The 20,413-nt window shown below is 40.7% G+C and overlaps 1 protein-coding gene across 4 annotated transcripts in view; it reads left to right on the top strand.

Annotated features, from left to right (window-relative positions):
- The window catches only part of CCDC34 (coiled-coil domain containing 34), a 42,713-nt gene extending 22,582 nt beyond the window's left edge, over positions 1-20,131 (top strand). For 3 of the 4 annotated variants that reach the window (XM_053286067.1, XM_053286066.1, XM_053286068.1), the window contains exons 5-7: positions 7,150-7,308; positions 10,754-10,895; positions 16,927-17,761. In XM_053286067.1, coding sequence (XP_053142042.1) covers positions 7,150-7,308; positions 10,754-10,895; positions 16,927-17,141 — 516 coding nt within the window. In that variant the 3' untranslated portion in view covers positions 17,142-17,761. Of the gene's footprint in view, positions 1-7,149; positions 7,309-10,753; positions 10,896-16,926; positions 17,762-19,994 lie in introns of those variants that run through there. The other variant, XM_053286069.1, reaches the window with a different exon arrangement.
- The last annotated feature ends 282 nt before the right edge of the window (positions 20,132-20,413 follow it).

Here is a 20,413-nt window from a genome sequence, read left to right as displayed (position 1 = left end):
TCTAGGTAGTTTCTTTCATGAAAGGTGAGTACAACCTTAACATTAATTGGCAAATGCTTATTATTTCATAAAACAGTTTGTTTATTAATTGGAACATAAAAGTTGTAGCATAAAAATAACAACATGAAGCATTGCTGAAACTGAGTGTGGTTTAGAAATGGTCAACAAGGCAGTTATAATTTGCAATTATATTGTTATCTGTTCACAATTTTCTGCTGCTCTCCAGACTTAGTCCAGCTCTAGGTAATCTAAGGCATTGCTACCCAGATGTTAGGTTAAATGAACCCACAGTTTTTCCGTAACAAATTAATCCTGCCACTTTCAGCATAAAACCTCCCACATTGGTGAGCATCTCTGCTGTGCATGTTTTCTATTTTGTCTGTAGCCTGTTCTGTAATGTTATGTTCTTTGAAAGAATATTTGTATTTATTTTGTCATCACTGTTCTGATAGAGATGCTTGGACAATATAAGGCCCTATTGTGGCCTCTCCACGACACTTTGCAGTCATCTGGGGAAATTTAAACACCCTTTGTTTGAGTCTCTTTCTGTAGGAGCACTTACAAAATAATTGTGTGTGGGGTGTGTGTGTTTAAAAAAGAAATGAAATACAGTATTAACTATATACTGAAGTGTGTATGTATGTGTATACACACACTCTTTGAGTCCCACCAAGCTCATCAAAAGTGAGGTGGGAATGGGGAAATACCTTCATCATTCTATCAGCATTGCTGCTTCTTTTCTTGAATTCAAAGTGCCAGTTTTTCCAGATCATTACAGCCAGCCAACTCGTCAGCCAGCCGTGCTATATAGCCTTCTTGTGTCCAATAATGCTCTATATGAATTGCTGGGAAAGTGAAGGATATGTGTGCTGTTGCTACTGTACTCAGCAAGATGCTGTCGCACAGAGTAGAAAAAGGAAAAGAGAGTGTAGTCCAGGGAAGGGGGAGGCCTGTAGTGGTGTCGAGAAGATGACACCATGTGCTATAAGGTACAGATAGGAAAAATGGCCTGTGGATAGGGAAAGCAAGAGAGAGTGGTGACAGAAATGTGCTTGCAAAGAGACATGTGGATAGGAAAACAGAAAAAGCGTGGGGCAGTTGTGAGGCCCGTGATGGTGCAGAATGAGAGAAGAGACAGCATGTACTATGAGCAAGCACTACAGAGTGTAAAGACAAAAAGGCAGTTTCTAGAGAGTAGATTAAAAAGAAAATACTTGTCAACATCCATAGTAATGTAATGCTGGCAGAAGAGTGTTTTCTGTTGTACATGGAGGAAAGGGGCAATGTTTGTAGATCCTTTCTTTCCTCTGCGACCACCCATGCCTCCCAAAAATATATCCCTGAGGCTATCCCAGCTCTCGGAGACATATTTTGGGAAGCACAGGTGATTTAAGAGGAGGTTGCCAAAAATCTACCCCACACCCCCATGGAATTAGACTCCTCATGGAAAAGCCTTCATTGGATTTGACCATCTTAAACAACTTCAACCAGTTTCTAACTTTCAATTTCTGGGCAGGGTATTGGAGCATGTGATGGTATTTTAGCTCAAGGTGATCCTGGATGAAACGGATTACTTGCATCCTTTCCAGTCTGGCTTCTAGACTGGATATGAACATAAGAACATCCCTGCTGGATCAGGCCCAAGGCCCATCTAGTCCAGCATCCTATTTCACACAGTGCCCCACCAGATGCCACTGGAATCCTACAGCAGGAGTTGATGGCATGCCCTCTCTCCTGCTGTTACACCCCTGCAACTGGTACTCAGAGGCATCCTGCCTTTGAGGCTGGAGGTGGCCTATAGCCCTCCGACTAGTAGCCGTTGATAGACCTCTCCATGAAATTATCCAAGCCCCTCTTAAAGCCAACCAGGTTGTTGACTGTCATCACATCTTGTGGCAGAGAATCCCACAAGTTGATTACACAGTGTGTGAAAAAAATACTTCCGTTTGCTGGTCCTAAATTACCCATCGATCAATTTCATGGGATGACCCCTGGTTCTAATGTTATGAGAGAGGGAGAAGAATTTCTCTCTATCCACTTTCTCCACTCCATGCATGATTTTATAGACTTCTATCATGTCTCCACTCAGTCGTCTTTTTTCTAGTTTGGAAAAAATAGCCCCAGGTGTTGTAGCCTTGCCTCATAAAAAAAGGTGCTCTAGGCCCCTGATCATCTTGGTTGCCCTCTTCTGCACCTTTTCCAGTTCGACAATGTCCTTTTTTAGATGTGGTGACCAGAATTGTACACAGTACTCCAGGTGTGGGCACGCCATAGTTTTGTATAAGAGCATTATAATATTAGTTTTATTTTCAACCCCCTTCCTAATGATCCCTAGCATGGAATTGGCCTTTTTGAGTAGACACTTTCAACGAGCTGTCCACCATGACCCCAAGATCCCTCTCTTGATCAGTCACTGACAGCTTAGATCCCATCAGCGTATACTTGAAGTTGAGTTTTTTGTCCCAATGTGCATCACTTTACATTTGCCAACACTGAACCGCATTTTCCATTTTGTCGCCCACTCCGCTAGTTTGGATAGATCCTTTTGGAGCTCCTCACAATCTGTTTTGGATTTCACTACCCGAAAAAGTTTGGTGGTATCTGCAGATTTGGCCACCTCACTGCTTACCCCTACTTCTAGATCATTTATGAATAAATTAAAAAGCAGCGGTCCCAGTACAGATCCCTGGGGGACCCCACTTCTTACTTCCTTCCATTGTGAAAACTCTCCATTTATACCTACCCTCTGTTTCCTGTCCTTCAACCAGTTAGCAGTCCACACATGTACTTGTCCCCTTATCCAATGACTGCTAAGTTTTCTCAGGAGTCTTTGATGAGGAACTTTGTCAGAAGCTTTTTGGAAATCCAGGTATACTATGTCAACTGGATCACCTTGATCCACACACTTGTTGACATTCTCAAAGAACTCCAAAAGGTTGGTGAGGCAAGATTCCCCTTTGCAGAAGCCATGCTGGTTCTCTCGCAGCAGGACCTGTTCTTCTATGTGCGTTACAATTTTATTCTTGAGGATGCTTTCCATCAATTTGCCTGGAACAAACATTAAGCTAACTGGCCTGCAATTTTCGCCCCTGGATCCCTTTTTGAAAATCAGTGTTACATTTGCTACTTTCCAGTCCTCCGGTACAGAGCCTGATTGCAGGGATAAGTTATATATTTTAGCAAGGAGGTCAACAATTTCACCTCTGAGTTCTTTGAGGACTCTTGGATGGATGCCGTCCAGCCCTGGTGATTTGCTAGTTTTCAGTTTTTCCAGAGAGTTTAGAACATCATCTTTTGTCATTGCTGTCTGAGTCAGTTCTTTAGCCTCCATCCCTAAAAGCCAATTTCAGGAACAGGTATATGCTCACTATCCTCTGCCGTGAAGACAGACACAAAGAACTCATTTAGCTTCTCTGCAACCTCCCTATGTTTCTTAATAATCCCTTTCACTCCCTCATTATCGAAAGGTCCAACTGCCTCTTTGGCAGGTTTCCTGCATCTGATGTATTTAAAGAAGTTTTTGATTATTCCCCTTGATGCTTTTAGTTAAATGTTCCTCAGACTCTCTTTTTTCCTCCCTTACTGTCACCTTGCATTTCTTTTGCCAGTTTGTGTTCATTTCTGTTCTCCTTATGAGATGGAACCTGAGATAGAACCTACCTTGGTTGCCCTGGTGGATGACCTATTCCAGGAAATAGATGAGGAATGTGAACCTATTGATTCTCCTAAACCTCTCAGTGCCTTCCAATACCATTGACCATAGTATCCTTCTGGGCCACCTCTACGGGTTGGGGGAAACCATGATACAGTGGCTTCAGTCCTACCTTGGGGGTTGCACCCAGAAGGTGTTGGTGCTAGGGGATGCCTACTCTACCCCTTGGCCATTGGTCTATGGGGTTCCATGGGGTTCTATTCTGTCCCCCATGATCTTCAACATCTACATGAAACCACTGTGAGTGATCAAAAGGATAGTCTGCTGGATTAGGCCCAAGGTCTATCTAGTCCAGCATCCTGTTTCACACAGTGGCCTACCAGTTGCCTCTGGGGAGCTCACAGGCCAGGGGTGAGGGCATGCCCTCTCTCTTGCTGTTGCTCCCCTGCAACTGGTATTCAGGGGCATCAGGTCTTTGAGGCTGGAGGTTGCCTATAGCCACCAGACTAGTATCCATTGATAGGCTTGTCCTCCATGAATTTGTCTAAGCCTCTTTTAAATCCATCCAAACTTGTGACCATCACCACAACTCGTGGCAAAGACTTCCATAATTATGCTGTGTGAAAAAAATACTTCCTCTTGTCGGTCCTAATTTTCCCGACCTTCAGTTTCTTGGGATGACCCCAAGATCTCTTTCTGGTTATGTCACTGACAGCTCAGATCCTATCAGCATATATATTAAGTTGGCGTTTTTTGCCCCTATATGCATCACTTTACACTTGCTTACATTGAATCACATTTGCCATTTTGTCATCCACTCACCCAGTTTGGTGAGATCTTTTTGGAGCTCCTCACAATCTGCTGTGAATTTTACTATTTATTTGATTGATTGCCCTAAATAGTTTAGTGTCACTTTGGCCACTTCGCTGCTTACCATGACTTTTAGATCATTTATGAACAAGTTAAAGAGCACTGGTCCCAGTACAGATCCCTGGACATGGGTTGCAGTATCATCAGTATACTGATTATATACCCAGCTCTTCCTATCATTTAAGTCAGCCAGGGTGGCAGTGGATGTCTTTAATCAGTGTCTGCAGGCTCTTCTAGATTGCATAAGGGCAAAGAAACTGAAACTTAATCCAGATAAGATGAAAGTGCTACAAGTCAGTAAAACAGTTTATCTGAGTGATGAGATAAATCTGGTCCTGGTTGAGGTCATGCTCCCCATGAAAGACCAAGTTTGCAGCTGGGGAGGGTTTCTGTACCTGATGCTATCCTTGGAGTCTCAGGTGGCAGCAGCGTGTAGGAATGACTTTTACTAGCTATGGATGGTATGCCAGCTGCAACTCTACTTGGAGAAGTCAGACCTGACCTCAGTTACTTATGCACTAGTGACATCCAGATTGGATTACTGCAGTGCTTTCTACAAGGATACCATGGCCATTGAAAACTGTTTAGATCCTTCAGCTGGTCCATAATACTGCCACAAGGATTCTCGTGGGCACTAGTCACTTCTCAACTATTGCACCCATCCTGAGGCAGCGTCACTGGTTGCCAGTTGGCTCCTGGACTAGATACAAAGTGCTGGTTTTGAACTTCAAAGCCCTACACAGCTTAAAGCAGGGGTATCTGCTGGACCACATCGCCCATGCGTATCTGCCAGGGTCCTTCACTCATCACCTCAAGCCCTGCTCACAGTCCCACCATTGTCTGAGATTTGGTTGTCAGGGTGAGACAGGACCTTGCCCATTGGAGCCCCTCAGCTCTGGAGTGCCCTTCCAGAAGAGCTTTGCCATGTACCCTCCCTTAGGTTTTTGTGTTGGTGGGGTTTTTTTGTTTTTGTGTTTGTTTTTTCCCTTTTTTAGAGAGACTTTTTAATGTTTGAGTACAGTCTGATGGGTTTTTAATTTTTAATTTGGTCTGGTTGAATTGGTTTTATTCTACACTGTTTTATTTGTTTTGCTATTTTAAATTTTATACTGCTGTTGTGTTACTGTTGTGAGCAGTATTGTACTGGAGAGAAGGAATATAAATATTTTGAATGAATGAATATTATAACACAGGATGATTTTTAACCCAGTTTAAAATTGCCTAGTAAAGCTTCTGAGACCTTAAGGGTAGACTTGGTGCTAAAACTTATAGAGGATGAGGCACTGATGAGGGTCTAAAAATATCCAGGTAATACTTCATGGGAATTCTATGGAAGAATTTTCCACACCTTTCTGAAAAGCAAGATAGCACTGGCAATGAACAATGCAAAATCGCACATGTCTGTTAGCGGGTTTTGGCACTCTTCTCTCAAATTGTCCTGACATGAGCTTATTTCTACTTAAATCCATATCCGGAGGTATTTCAGGTGACCGTTTATCAAGGGTTATCATACCAAGGTGTGTATGTAAGCTGGCCATCTCTATTATTCTGCCATACGCTGAGGAGAATCTTACCCCTCCCATGTTTTTCTAGATTTCTGTTCAGATGTAGAAGCATGGTAAGATTTTCTTCATCCTTTAGAAAGGCATTTCTGATGATGGTTTACTGAGTATATGCACATACATGTAACCATGGTTAAGTCACCACTGGGCAAAATGTCATCCACCAGAAATATGTGGGGTGTTATTGTTTTTAATGGATTTGCTATTTTTAAAACTCTCTAGTCAAAAAATGGTTTTTAATGTCCAGTTCATATGTGTCCATTCTTGAATAATTCATTATTGCTGGAGTCAGTAAGCTTTCATACTGACAATCCTTGAGAATCTTGTCTTGGATGGAAGTTTCTCTGTTCTCCCTATAGGTACAATGGCACCCCAACAAAGCCCTAGTTCTTTATTCTCATTGGAGGCTGGGGCAAGCCCTATTTGTCTTTCACCCAGGACTTAGTTATTCCTAGCTGATTTGATTTGGGAGTGTATAACTTCAAGTCCAAGGAATTCTGGAGGGTTCCTGAAATAATGAGTACACAGTGCTGCTTCTCTGGTTGGGGCTGGAGGCAGCAGTTGGATCATTCTTAGCAATCCTGCTTTGTAAAGTGCTAGAAGCCATGCTATTAGGCAGGGCAAAGCCACTTGCTGCTTGATTTGCAGGATCACCTGTGCCAGAGTTCTGCCCTCCTTATTTTCCCTGTGGCATTTGTATTTGCACTTGTTCAGTTGTCAGCCTCTCACGTTGTGGTGGTTTAAGAACACTGTGACTCTTCTTTCCTGCTTCGATCCCAGATTTATCTGAAGCCACATGGGTTAGTCCTTATTGTTGTTGCTGGAACTTTTGGTACCCTAGCTGTTTAGTTATGATATAAGAACATGTAATGGAGCAGAAGTACTTCAACTTCTCTTCCTGGCGTTGCATTGAGAGTAGCCTCGTGCAGCAACATGTTCTTAGGATACTTTTGATCATACCTGATAGTTTAAGCACTGTTGTGAAATGTTCAGAAACCTTTAAGAAAATTTCAATGTGGCTGTGTTCTCTAAAATGTTTACTATTATCATATCCATTTTCTATAGGAGAGAAGAGAAAGGGAACGCAAACTCAGCAAAGAGATGGCTGAAAAAGCAGCCAAAGAACTTGAGAAAGCACAATTGAAGGAAAAAGCAAGAGAAATGTATGAAGAATGGCTAAAGAAAAAGAAAACCGAAGAGGTCCAGAAGAAGAAGGAAGAGAAGGTATATGTTGTCCTCCTTCTAGGCTGCCAGACTGAGAAACTGACTTGGTCATGAAGTATGCATTGGTTAAAACTGAGGTACTCAACATATTTGTGTTGATCTGTCTTTTCATGCCTGGCCCAAGCCCTGCTAATAGTTTGGTGAGCTGCTGCTGCCTCCATCCATATTCCTGCCAGTTTTCCTCCAGCCATCCTTCCAGCACCACCAGTTACTTGTCTACCACCTTGTCTATAGTTTCAACATCCCTTCAGCCCCAACCAATTGCTCACCTATATGCCCACAGTCCTACCCACCCTTCCCACCACTCTTCCCACTGATTGCTACCCACCCAGTTTCCTTCAATAATGAACTCTAAATTGGAAGTTGCTGCTGCTCCCGCCCTTTCTCATCCTGACTCCCACCATGCCTTTTGAAAAGACGGGGGGCACAGAGCAGCAGGAATTGTCTAAGGATACTTTATGTTGCTCCATTTCCTCCTCCTCTGCCTTTTGTAAAGGGCCAGGGGAGATGAGGGAGAGAAGGTGGCAGAGGTGATGAGGATGGCTGATGCCACCAGGTGCAAGAGGCTCCATGTCAGGGAGCTAGTCAGTGCAGGTGGACAATTCACTGCTGCACCAATCTGCCACTTGACAACTGTTCAGTTGGCCTCATTAGCAGACTGACCTTGTGTCTTTTAGCCAGTGTATTAATCAACTACATTTTCTTTTTCATTCCCTATTACAGTAATGCATCATAATTAAAAGAGTCTTAAAAGTAAGCCAATAGTGCCTTCCCTTTCAATATTGACAATTAATTAACATTTGCCTTCACAGATCAATGAGAGAAAATATTTTGGCATCTTTTGGCAATTTTTAAAATGTATTTCATGTCCCAGTTTAGAACCATTTCTTTTCCATTTTGTAACAGAATAGATATCAGTGTACAAAATATAAGGGGCCTAGCAAGTGTTATGTTCACTGCATGAGTCCATTTGTCCATTATTTATTGTAGACTGATGTTTGTAAAGAGTTGTAGAGAAAATGGACTGATATTATGGTTCATAATAATTTAGATTAAACTATTAGGTAAGGCCCGTTGTTGACCAGGCAGTGTTGTTTTGCATAGATTACACAGCTAGGAAAGTTCAAGAAATGAAATCCAGGAATCCCTCTAATATTGTGGGGGTAGTGTTTGTGGAAACCATGGTGCTGGGGTGCTTGATAAGGATGAGCACGGAACCGGGGGGGGTGCATTTTAAGGGTGGGGGAGTGTGCACTTATCCCTCCCTCTACTTTCCCCTCACCGGCACTCTGTTTTTCAAGGCTCGTTCAGGGTGGCAGCATACCTCCCTGCCGCCCCGTCCCCTCTTTGCCCGGAAGTACAGGGTGTACGTGCGCATGCCAGGTGCATGTGCATGCACATTGCACTCATGTGCGCACATGTTGGACTGATGTGAGCGTGACGTGCACGCACACCTAGTATTTCTGGGTACTTGCAGACAAAGGGGATGGGGTGGCAGGGAGGTATTCTGCCGCCCTGAAGGAGCCTTGAAAAATGGAGCGCTGGTGGGGGGGAAAGTGGAGGGAGGGGTAAGTGCATCCTCCCCTGCCCTTAAAGTGTGTCCCCCTCCACCTTCAAACCTGTTCGGAGACCCTTAAAAGGGACTCTGAATGGGATTGTGCACAACCCTAGTGCTTGACGTAACCCCCAAAATGAGGTTAGGCTCCTTGGCTAAGCAATGCACACTCACAGTGAGAGTGGATGAAACAACCTGCATGGGGAGAATGGCTATTTATACTTCAAACTTCCCTGTGCATCAACTGAGAAATGCAGGGATGTGTAATCCATCTCCTCACTTCCCAAATGATGTGCAGGGAGGTTTAAAGAAATGGCACAAGAGATGAGAGTGGATGGAGCAAGTGGGAAGAATGGCTATTTAAACTGTATACTGATTTGGGGTGCAGGGGAGAAAACCGGGGGGGGGGGAATACCCCCACGATAACTAAGTTGATATATAGAATGGGTCATAAATACTGCTTTTCAAGGGCCATCACTGTGTATTATAATCTTTTATTCATATGCTTGCAAAAGAGAACAGTTTGAATTTTTTTAGGATTTCAGCTTCGTACATTATATATGAATATGACTTATATTTATATACCGCTTTTCAACACAAGTTCCCAAAATAGTTTACATAGATATAAATAAATAATAACTGGCCCTATCCACCCCCAGCACAGTACCTCCAGTGACTGTTGCTGGTGTCTATCTTATGTTTCTTTTTAGATTGTGAGCCCTTTGGGGACAGGGATCCATTTTACTTATTTATTATTTCTCTGTGTAAACCGACCTGAGCCATTTTTGGAATGGCGGTATAGAAATCAAATTAATAATAATAAAATGGACCCCTGTCCCCAAAAGGACACACAATCTAAAAAGGAAACCTAAGAGAGACACCAGCAACAGCCATTGGAGGAATGCTGTGCTGGGGACGGATAGTGCCAGTTGCTCTCTCCCAGCTAAATAAAGAGAATCACCACTTTAAAAGGTGCCTCTTTGCTCAGTTAGCAGGGGGACTTTATTTTATTGAATAATTACCATAGATAGTCAATTTGAATCCGTTAATTTGAATCAGAGATCTTCTGCTTCTCTTGGGCATGATGCCATTTTGGAATTATTGATCTGACTGAGTGTTTAAAATGTGTTCAGAATAATAATGAAAATATGATTATATCCACAATTTTCCTTTTAAAATTTCAGTGGCAAGATTGTGTATACAAAATTTGGTATCTGTAAGTCATCATCAAGTATGACTTTAGTATACTCCAAACAAGCAACCAACTCTTCAAAATAAATAATAGATAAGACTTTGGGTTAATTCAGCCTTAAATTGTCCATTTTATAGAGATAGTATGATGACCCCCAATTTCTGATTATTGGAGGGGTAAAGGTTTTTTGATTGCCCTCCATGGCTAAATAATGAAGGCCATCCTTTTTAAGCTATTACCTCATTTGAGAGTTTTAGGGTGGGGAAAGACCCAAAGGACTAGGCAACTGGGGACTCTTCCCTTTTCAGTGTTTGCTGTGATTGGCAAGAAGGCACTGAATGTTCTGTGAACGTGCTACAGGGATAAATGCTTTTACTTTGGAAAGGGATTATAACTGGAGTTTGTATCCTATCTGGAGTGTAAGCCATTCTCTGGTTTGGAATTAATTTTCCTTCTGTTAGGAAAGTTAGCTAGAATTTTTCTTGTGTCCTTTAGTGTGGTGCTTGTCTTACTTGTTGGCCTTCTTGGGATGACTGTATTCCACTTTTTCTCCACTGTGTGCTATGCCCATGCTTAACTTTGGCTAGGTTAACTTGTGCCCAAATTGATCAGTTACAGGGGCAATGAACAAGCTGTTGGGAGAACCATGGTAGATGTTGTAAAAGATTTTGACTTGCTTGGCTTTCCTCTATTTGTAGGAAAAAGAAAGACAACGGGAAGCTGAATTACAGGAGAAAAAAGAAAAATCTGAGAAGATGTTTAAAGAATGGCTGCAAAATTCTAGAAACAAGCCCCGCCCTGCATCAGCTGGCTATGCCTATGACAATGGGAAGCATACTGGTTTGTATCTGTACTAAACAGACAAACATAGCATTTTCTTAAATCATGTGGCAGTATTGGTTTTCTGATACCTATTTTGTTTTTCAGAGGTTTTATTTAAAATAATATTGTGCTAAATTCCTTATATATCCACAAACGTTGCTATGGACAGACCACAAAAGTTAGATGTTCCCACGTTAAGGAGCATTTATGTTCTTTGTTGTTCCATAACATCCTCATCACTGGATGGCTTATGCTTTTGAAATAATTCATTAATTCATTTTGGTCAGTGAAATATATTGGTACACTATATTGGAACACTATTCTGTTATGAAAGGCTCTTGCATTTATTTATCAGTGTCTAAATCCACCTTTGCATCAAAAGGTTCCTTAAGCTGTTTACATTTTTCTATAAGATACAATAATAGATCCAGCGAAGGAGAAGAAAAAATAGGTCACTAGCACAATACCAACCACACAAATCAATACAAAAACACAAAACAGGTCAAAACTAAACAATGCCACAAAATATCACCTATACCAGAATATACATAAATTGTCCAAAAACTGATTTTGAATATGTATTCAGTCCAAAAAAGGCAGAGCAGAGAGAGTGCCATTTCAGATTTTTACAACTCCCATCTTTCACCTCCTGCATCTTATGCTTGATCTTCAAAGCTGACAAGACAAACATAGCCACCAGCGGACATGCCAACTAACTGTTGAGCTGGCTAAAAGATATTCTGCCTGTACAAGGGGGGAAAGGGTGACTTTTGTGGGACTCTTAAAATATTTTCAAGAGGGGACATACTTTTGGGAGGTACATGTGGCTGCAGAGGGAAGGGAACATCAGCAAAAACCACCTGCCCCTGTTGCAGGCACAGAACATTTTTCATCCAGCACAACATTCATCTGGACGTCAGCTATCATCTTTGGCTTTGGGTGCCTTTTGCCTAATAGGAGAGTATCAAAGGTATAAGCAAATTCAAATTACTCAGGGTTGGTTCTAGAAATTTTTACTGTATTTCATGGTAAAGAGGACAATATGGCAAGCCTTTTGTTACTCTTTATTTGAATGTTTTTACAGTCCCCTTTAAATATTTCATATCTGAACTGTATAGAGCTCACTACAGTAAACTGTTTTCATACCTAATGAGCATTCTCCTGGCTCAATTTTTTCCTATATTGGTCTTTCCAGTCCTAAAAGTGGCTCCTCTGTTAAATCAAACAAAAGCTCATTTTTGTAAGTGGAGAACTAATCTTTAACTAGGTGTAATTCAGACTATAGTCCTGTAGAGACTCAGTATGGAAGCTTAGGTGTCAGATTCCAGTCTCTCTCTCTTAGCTCTTGCCCATTTTTCAAGGAAGCTATTTCTGTTAGAAAAGCAAGCTATTTGTGTTTGTGTCCTTTGCAGAAGGATTTAAAATTAACATAAATGAACCTGTCGTTTAAAGTACATTTCCTCCTTCATTCTTTTCTAAATTATTATTTTCTAAATGTGTTGCAGTTACACAAATGTTAACCTAAAAATTATTTGCTGGGGAACAGTGCTGTTCTTTCTGAACACTAAACAGCACACCAGACAAAAAACCAGTTGCTCTTTTAGATTGTTCTGTTTATAAATGATGATGCATATTTCTTTCCTGCTTTGTTGTTCAGACATCATTATTTGCTGACAGCTGCCATCACTTGTCTAAGTGATTTATTTAAAATATTCTTCCCAGTTTCCTTCACACAATGGAACATATTCCAGACTTTGTTTCGACCACCCCAATGAAATATGTGTTGAAATTTCTTGCCGGACAGAGGATTGCCATGGCAAGGGGAACACATTCCTCCTATCATAATTTAGGTATAGCCCAAAAGGAATGTTTTCCCTTCTGTGAGAAAGAGTGATAAAAATTAAGCAATGATTAAAATAAACGGGCTTTCAGCCTTGCCATTTTGAGAAGCACAGCCAATAAAACTGTTACACTGATGAGATTTCTTTTTTAAAGGCAACTGCTGGGTAATTTCTCTGCAGCTCTGCTTGTGATTTAGTTGTAGATATTGCACAGAATTTGACAATATTTGTACATGATAATGGTCTATAGTTTGTGTTAAACCAGACTATAAATGTTAACTTTATTTTGGTAGCTGCTCATTTTAAAATTCGTAAAATCCACTTTCTTCTTCTAGTAGGTTCACACAAAATCCCTCATAAGTGTCACCTCCAGACTGGGAAGGTCTCCTAAAGTACTGCCAGGCTAGGAAGAAGGCCCCTCCCTATTTGAAGATTCATGCTCAGAAAGCACAGCTAGTATCTAACCGCTTGGTAACGGGTAACTATGTAGGGGACCTTCTCCCCTACAGGCTGGCCTGTAGTTGGAAAAACTCTAAAAACCTGAGAAGCAGCAATTAGTTTTAAAGACAACTTTAAGTTAACTGTTAAATATGGCATGTTTAAACAACAAGCTCCATAGTTGCATTACACATATTGGTTAAAAGCAAACAGCTCAATGTTTGCTGCTTGTTCACTTGTTAATCTTATTTGAAATACTAGTATTTTTTTTTTAACCCTGTGCTTTTATAAGTAAACAATTATGTTAAGAAAACCCAGGATTGAAAAAGTATGTCATATCAGAAGTTTTCCTGTTGGTGAAAGCTACCATTGTCATGTACTGGTTTTTTGAGAGGACGGGGGACCAAGTCCTCCAAACCTGCTAAAACTGTTGAAATGTATGTGACAGGATGAGAAGAATACAAGCAGAGCACATGAACACTTAAGAGTGAATAATTCTTTATATTAGTAAATGTGACCCCTGCACAAAAAGGTCCTTGAAAAAATAGGAACAAGATGACAAATTCACGAGTTACAAGCCATTGGTGGCGTTTGAGTTGATACAGTCCTTGATGATAATCTAACTTTCCTTAAGAGAACTACAAGCCTATAAGAATTTAAGTTTATTCTGCCAAGATGGCATGTAAGTTTAATTTTCTAAGACTGCAAGTGAATTACTGAGTGACTTATCTAGGGTTATTGATATGGGGTGTGTGTAATCTTGACTATGGTCAAAGACCAGTAAAAGAAAATCACAATATACATGTCTCATTGATATGATAGGCTATGAGACATTATACAACAGATCTGAGAGGCTGACACATACATAATGCCCTACATACCATGCAACAAGGAAAAGGTCTGACAGAGTCTCCATTGCAAGTTTTAGAGGGCAAAAGTGTGGTTTAGATAAAATATTTCAAATTTAACCCAGAAGTATTCTAAAATGTGTTTATGGAATATTGAATAGCATTACAATTGAGATTGTAACATCAAATTCATGGCACACATTCATTCAGGTTGTGAGTGAGTCTCACCTACAGAATTGCTTCCTGAACATTAATAGAAAAAGTAATGTGAAAATTACAATATGTATCAAAGCAGCCTGTGAATAAGATTTTAGCAGTAACCTGTATTTTATAGGTGGCCCTCATTACCCGCAGCCCCAACACCTGTGGTTTTGCATATACACAGTCGGGCAATGGAGACCTGACCTTGATATAACGCTTTTTTAAAGGTAGGAATTCGCCTATCCGCAGTTCCTAGGTGGCCAGAAATGAACTCAGAGGTCATTTCCAGCCACCATTTTCCTGAGAGGAGCCATTTGTGGTCCTCTTGTTAAAAAAAAATTTTTTTTTTTATTCCCGCAATTTTTTGTGATTAAATCACTGAAACTGAGGGTTTGGCGGGCATTGCTGAAAGGCTGGAGACCCGCAGAGCATGGTACGGCACTTTAATTATATTATTTCTGCCTTTATCAGTCTTTTAAAGCACTTCTTTAACCTCCAAGAACTTAACCCCCTCAATTCCCATAGCCTCTAGGTCTCCTTATCTGCAGTTGCTTTATCCACGATTGTAGCTGAGAACGGAATCTCCACAGATAACAAGGGCCACTTGTATTTTGTGTGTTCTCATTAATTTTGTTTATTTTATTTATTTATTATATTTGTACTCCACCCCAAACTTCTGTGTCTCAGCAGTTTACAGCAACATAAAACAAATTAAAACAGAAATTAAACATTTCAGACACACATATGTCACTTTGCTTCTAAATCATAAATACTTCTCTGAGGGAGGGCAGGATGCCTCCTTGTCTTAAGGAGGCAATCATTAGACCTCTTCTAAAGAAGCCTGCATTAGATCCCTCAGAGTTGAGCAATTATAGGCCTGTTTCCAACCTCCCATGGCTGGGCAAGGTCTGAGAGGGTGGTGGCCTCTCAGCTCCAGGCGGTCTTGGAGGAAACTGATTATCTAGACCCATTTCAAACTGGTTTTTGGGCGGGCTATGGGGTGGAGACTGCCTTGGTCGGCCTGATGGATGATCTCCAATTGGGAATTGACAGAGGAAGTGTGACTCTGTTGGTCCTTTTGGATCTATTGGTGGCTTTCGATACTATCAACCATAGTATCCTTCTGGAACATCTGAGGGTGTTGGGGGTGGATTCCGGATTCCAGATGGTGTCGATTGGAGATTCTTCAAAATCTGAGCTTAAGTATGGTGTCCCTCAAGGCTCCGTACTCTCTAGTGCTTTTTAACATCTACATGAAAGATCATCAGGGGATTTGGAGCTGGGTGTTACCAGTACGCTGATGACACCCAGATCTACTTCTCCATGTCAACTTCTTCAGAAGATGGCATATCCTCCCTAAATGCCTGCCTGGAAGGAGTAATGGGCTGGATGAGGGAGAATAAACTGAAGCTGAATCCAGATAAGATGGAGGTACTTATTGTGCAGGGTCAGAACTCTAGAGACGATTTTGATCTATCTGTTCTAGATGGGGTCACACTTCCCCAAAAGGAACAGGTTCGCAGTCTGGGAGTAATTCTGGATTCACACCTCTCCCTGGTTTCTCAGGTTGAGGCGGTGGCCAGGGGTGCTTTCTGTCAGCTCCAGCTGATATGCCAGCTGTGCCCGTTTCTCGAGATCAGTGGCCTCAAAACAGTGGTACATCTGTTGGTAACCTCCAGACTTGACTTCTGTAATGAGCTCTATGTGGGGCTGCCTTTGTACGTAGCCCGTAAACTCCAGTTGGTTGCGAATGCGGCAGCCAGGTTGGTCTCTGGGTTATCTTGGACAGACCACGTTACTCTTTTACTGATAGAGCTACACTGGCTGCCAATAGGTTTCCAGACAAAATACGAAGTGCTAATTATAACTTATAAAGCTCTAAATGGCTTAGGCCCTTGGTATTTAAGAGAGCGTCTTCTTCACTACAAGCCCCACCACCCATTGAGGTCATCAGAGGAGATCCGTCTCCAGTTACCGCCAACTCGTTTGGTGGCTACACAGAGACAGGCCTTTACAGTCTCTGCCCCGAGACTGTGGAATGCGCTCCCTGCTGAGACACGATCCTCCCCATCTCTGGCAATTTTCAAAAAACACCTGAAAACCCATCTTTTCGCCCAAGATTTCTCTGCTTCCTAAATTTTTTTAAATTGTTAAATTGTTTTAAGTTTTTGTATAAGTTTTTAACTTGTTTTATGCTATTGTTAACTGCCCAGAGACAAAAGTTTGGAGCAGTTTACAAATCTGATAAAAAAATTAAAAAATAATGTGAAGTGAGATGAATCCTCAGTTCTTCATCCTTTAGGTGAAGAAAGTCACATTGGATCAGAAACAGTCTGGACCACATAATTCCTCTTTTGCTAAATATGCTAAATGTATGTGTGTTTGTGTGTACATTTACATGTGAACACAATCAGCCTTGCATTGGGGAGAGTAAGTCTGGATTCATTTAATATATAAAAGAACTCTTCTGAGTGTAGACAAGTGCTGGAAGAATGATTTGTAGGCATCGTGTTGTTTGGTGGTTTGTTTTTAAGTATACTGTCTTGTGTAAAGTTCCATTTTAAAATCACAAAGTTTTTAAATCTTCAAAATATCACAGCTGCAAGGAACTAATGTTATCAAATAGGTTATCGTTAATCCACCAGTTATTTCCATTCTAAGGAAAAAGTTAGCACAGCTACTTTCTAGTTATTAACCGTTTGTGCTTTCTAAACATTTCAGGATATCCAGATGGAAACACATATCCAGCTCCAGCCTTTTACAATCCCATACCTTGGAAACCAATCCTTTTGCCTCCACCTAAGGAAGAGAAGTATGTTTCAATGAAGAAAAATAAGAGGCCTATATCCAGTCACACACATAGACCTTCTTCAATGCTTTTTCATAAATCCAAGAACAACCTTTATATTGGATCATTGTGCAGAATCCAGAGATAGCATGGGGCATGTTGTTACTTTTTTTGCTTAAATTATTTAGGCTAATAATGTAATTTTAGTTGTATTTTTAAGACAAAATTTTTTAAGCCACTTTGATTTCTTAACTTTAAACAAATGTTTTCAATTTTATCTTGTTAAAATAAGGCAGCTAGGACACAATAAATGACATTTTAATATTTAAGTGTAATTTATGTGTAATGTATTGTAAGCCATATCTTAACAATAAAAAAGTGATTACATTGAGCTTTCCCCTAATACTCAGTATATTTTAAGTACTGTATCTTCAAACTCAACTTCTAGTGCTTTTTGCTTATTGTTGAGATAGCTGTTGCTTTAGTAGGTCATACCAATACCACAGAGATGGTAGGGAAAGCTTTCTTTTCCCTAACAAAAACAAGGAAAGTTGAAAGCCACAATGCTGCCAAGAGGGATGTTTGAATTTAAGCCCATTTGGTCCTCTTAACATCAATGGAACTGATCTGGCTTAAATCCAGTTGTGTTTTCATAACTGATTTGCAGAGCGTAACGTTGGGGAAGTTTCTAATACCACCTCTGTTAAATGCCTCTTTTAATGTACAGTACTGCAAACTGCCAAGAATAAACAATAGTCATTTAATGTAGCACTGTTATAACTTACTAATCTTATTTTCTGCTCCTCGTGGCTCTTCTTGTAATGTTGAATATTAATGATTTCTTTGTGGATGTGAAATGAATACTGGATAGTCATTCTTATTTTTATTCCTGAGCTAGTAGAAGTAATATAATTTCTCTTTAAATGTTGTTTACAGTGAATTCAGCCTTGCACACATGTTAGTAGTTTCTAAGTAGAATTGGGGTTTTGTTTTATGCTGTATGCTTTTAAAACTACCCTTTATTGAACAGAACCTGTTGTCAGCAAGAAGACAGCACCCTACAACAGTAATCCTTTAGGCTTTGTGAATATGCATCAGGACATAAAGATGTTGCTACTATAAATAGATTGCATGCAGTCATATAACTGAGGTTGCACACTTAAACAGGCACTATGGTGCAAACCCCATTGGGCACATTAGAACTTGTTCTGAATAAACATAGTAAACACTGTAAATCTTTTTCTTCTTCTCATCTTCTTTGGGAACTGCTCAGTGGAAGAAAAAGGTTTATGAAGGTATAGGTATTCCAAACTGTAATACTTACCCAGCACTAAGGAGGGGGAAGGAGGAGCAATCACCAAGCTTAAGCACAATTTAAAAACAAGGAGTGGTATCCTAACTGCAAATGGAAAGCAGTTCTGCTTGTGTAGGTGTTATTTTTGTCAGTTTCTGCTCTTCAGTTTGCAACCCCCTATGCTGCATGCCACCCTGCTATAGGAAGCCTCCCAACTGATTGTCAGAAGCAGATTTTCAGAGGTGGGGTAAATGAAAATGGCCTCCCCTTTTTTGCACAGATGGAAGTGTGTTCCATTCACACGACGACTTGGGGTACAACCCAAGGGCTAGTTCCAATGTAAGATTGTTATTCAGCCCATAGTGAGCATTCTGATATACACAGTTTTGCAAGCATCATACACAAACATTTGCCACATTTACACCATATATAAGCTGAGTATTGTTATATAGAAGACTGTTTTCTGTTCAATGCTTTCTCATAGCCAAGGGAACACGTATGAAAGAGATCAAGTCAATTGTTTACATGGGTATATTTTCAGTGATGCCATAGCTGCTATTTTAATTGGCCAAATTACAAAACATTGTATTAGAACTGACTTAGAATTATATCCCAATGTTGGGTTTGACAGAAGTCCATCTTTATAGCCACTCACAGTTTTACCTCTTGTAATTGACACTTAAAAGCTTTAAATTTTCACATTTTTAATATGGTATTACATCAGATTTGAGACATTATAAATGAATTCACAAGGCTATACAATTTTTAACATGTCTCTGGATACTCAGCTATTTGTTTTGTGTGTTCATAAGCTAAAAAATACTTGTTTTGCAACTCTTTAAATAATTCTCAGTAGGATTTATGCCATTTCGCTAAGTAGAGTGTGCCATCAAGTCGATGTCAACTCTGGCAACTTCAGAACCCTGTGGTTGTCTTTTGGTAGAATACAGGAGGGGTTTACTATTGCCATCTCCCATGCAGTGTGAGATGATGCCTTTCGGCATCTTCCTATATCACTGCTGCCCAATAAGGTGTTTCCGATAGTCTGGGAAACACCAGCGGGGATTCGAACCAGCAACCTCTGGCTTGCTAATCAAGTCATTACCCTGCTGTGCCATTAGGTGGCTTGATCCTACAATTTACTATATTTACTGAAGGCTTTTACAAGTCACCTAAAGATGGGGTCCATGCAGAGTAGTCTTGTAAGTGGGACAAAGATGTGTTCATCTCCCATCCATATTCCCAGCATGCCTTGCCTCTTTGAAGGATGCCTGGCATGTGGCAGAATCTAGTACAGGTTGAGTCTTCACAAGAATATGGCCTCTTTTCTTTCAGTGAGTTGATTTTTAAGATCCTTTGGAGGAGATGAAGCAAATGCATGTGTCACATCTGCTTCCCTTGATAATTTATTCAGTGGAATCAAGCACATCAAACTGATATCCTTTCCCACAAGTATCTGAATACTCTACTGAGATGTCATATTCAGATAGGTAAGCTAATGACTATCAGAATGATGGGCATAGAATATTTCCTAGCCGTGCAGCCTTTCATTTGTATCATCAGTTCAGAGAGGAACTTGCAGGTGCTTGGTCATCTCAGGAATAAATTAAAATCCATTTTAGAAACTTCATTTTTATTCTGTGTATTAAGCAGGGACCATTGTGCTGGTTTTTTGGCTCACTGTTTATCTGGTCTTTGTAATTGCAGAGTTTCAATCTCAACCCAAGTTCGTCTGTTTGGGGATAATGAAGACACGCACAGCGGACATTAGCAGGCTGTTAGTCACTAACTCCTCTGCTTTCCATACCATAACTTGCATGAAATAAACAAGGCATAGCACAGCATTACTGTGAGTGAGAGCATTGATGGGATGTAGATGTAGGATGCTTTGTGTAGAGACAAATATGCTTAAAGTATGCTTCTGATACATACACTCATTGAAACACCTTTGGCCAGATCAGATGGTGGTTTGTCCACCAACCATAGCTCATATAATAAGGATGTGCACGTGCCCTGAGTGTGCACATTCTCCCCTCCCAGTGCACTAGTATCCCTTTCCCTAATCATGTGTAAATGCAGTTTGGACAATATGCCCCCTCAAAAAAGGTGGGGGGGGGAGAAAAAGA

The sequence above is a fragment of the Hemicordylus capensis genome, chromosome 1, assembly GCF_027244095.1.
Source record: "Hemicordylus capensis ecotype Gifberg chromosome 1, rHemCap1.1.pri, whole genome shotgun sequence".
In the NCBI taxonomy this organism is placed as follows: domain Eukaryota; kingdom Metazoa; phylum Chordata; class Lepidosauria; order Squamata; family Cordylidae; genus Hemicordylus; species Hemicordylus capensis.
This window is presented reverse-complemented; position numbering and strand designations above follow the sequence as displayed.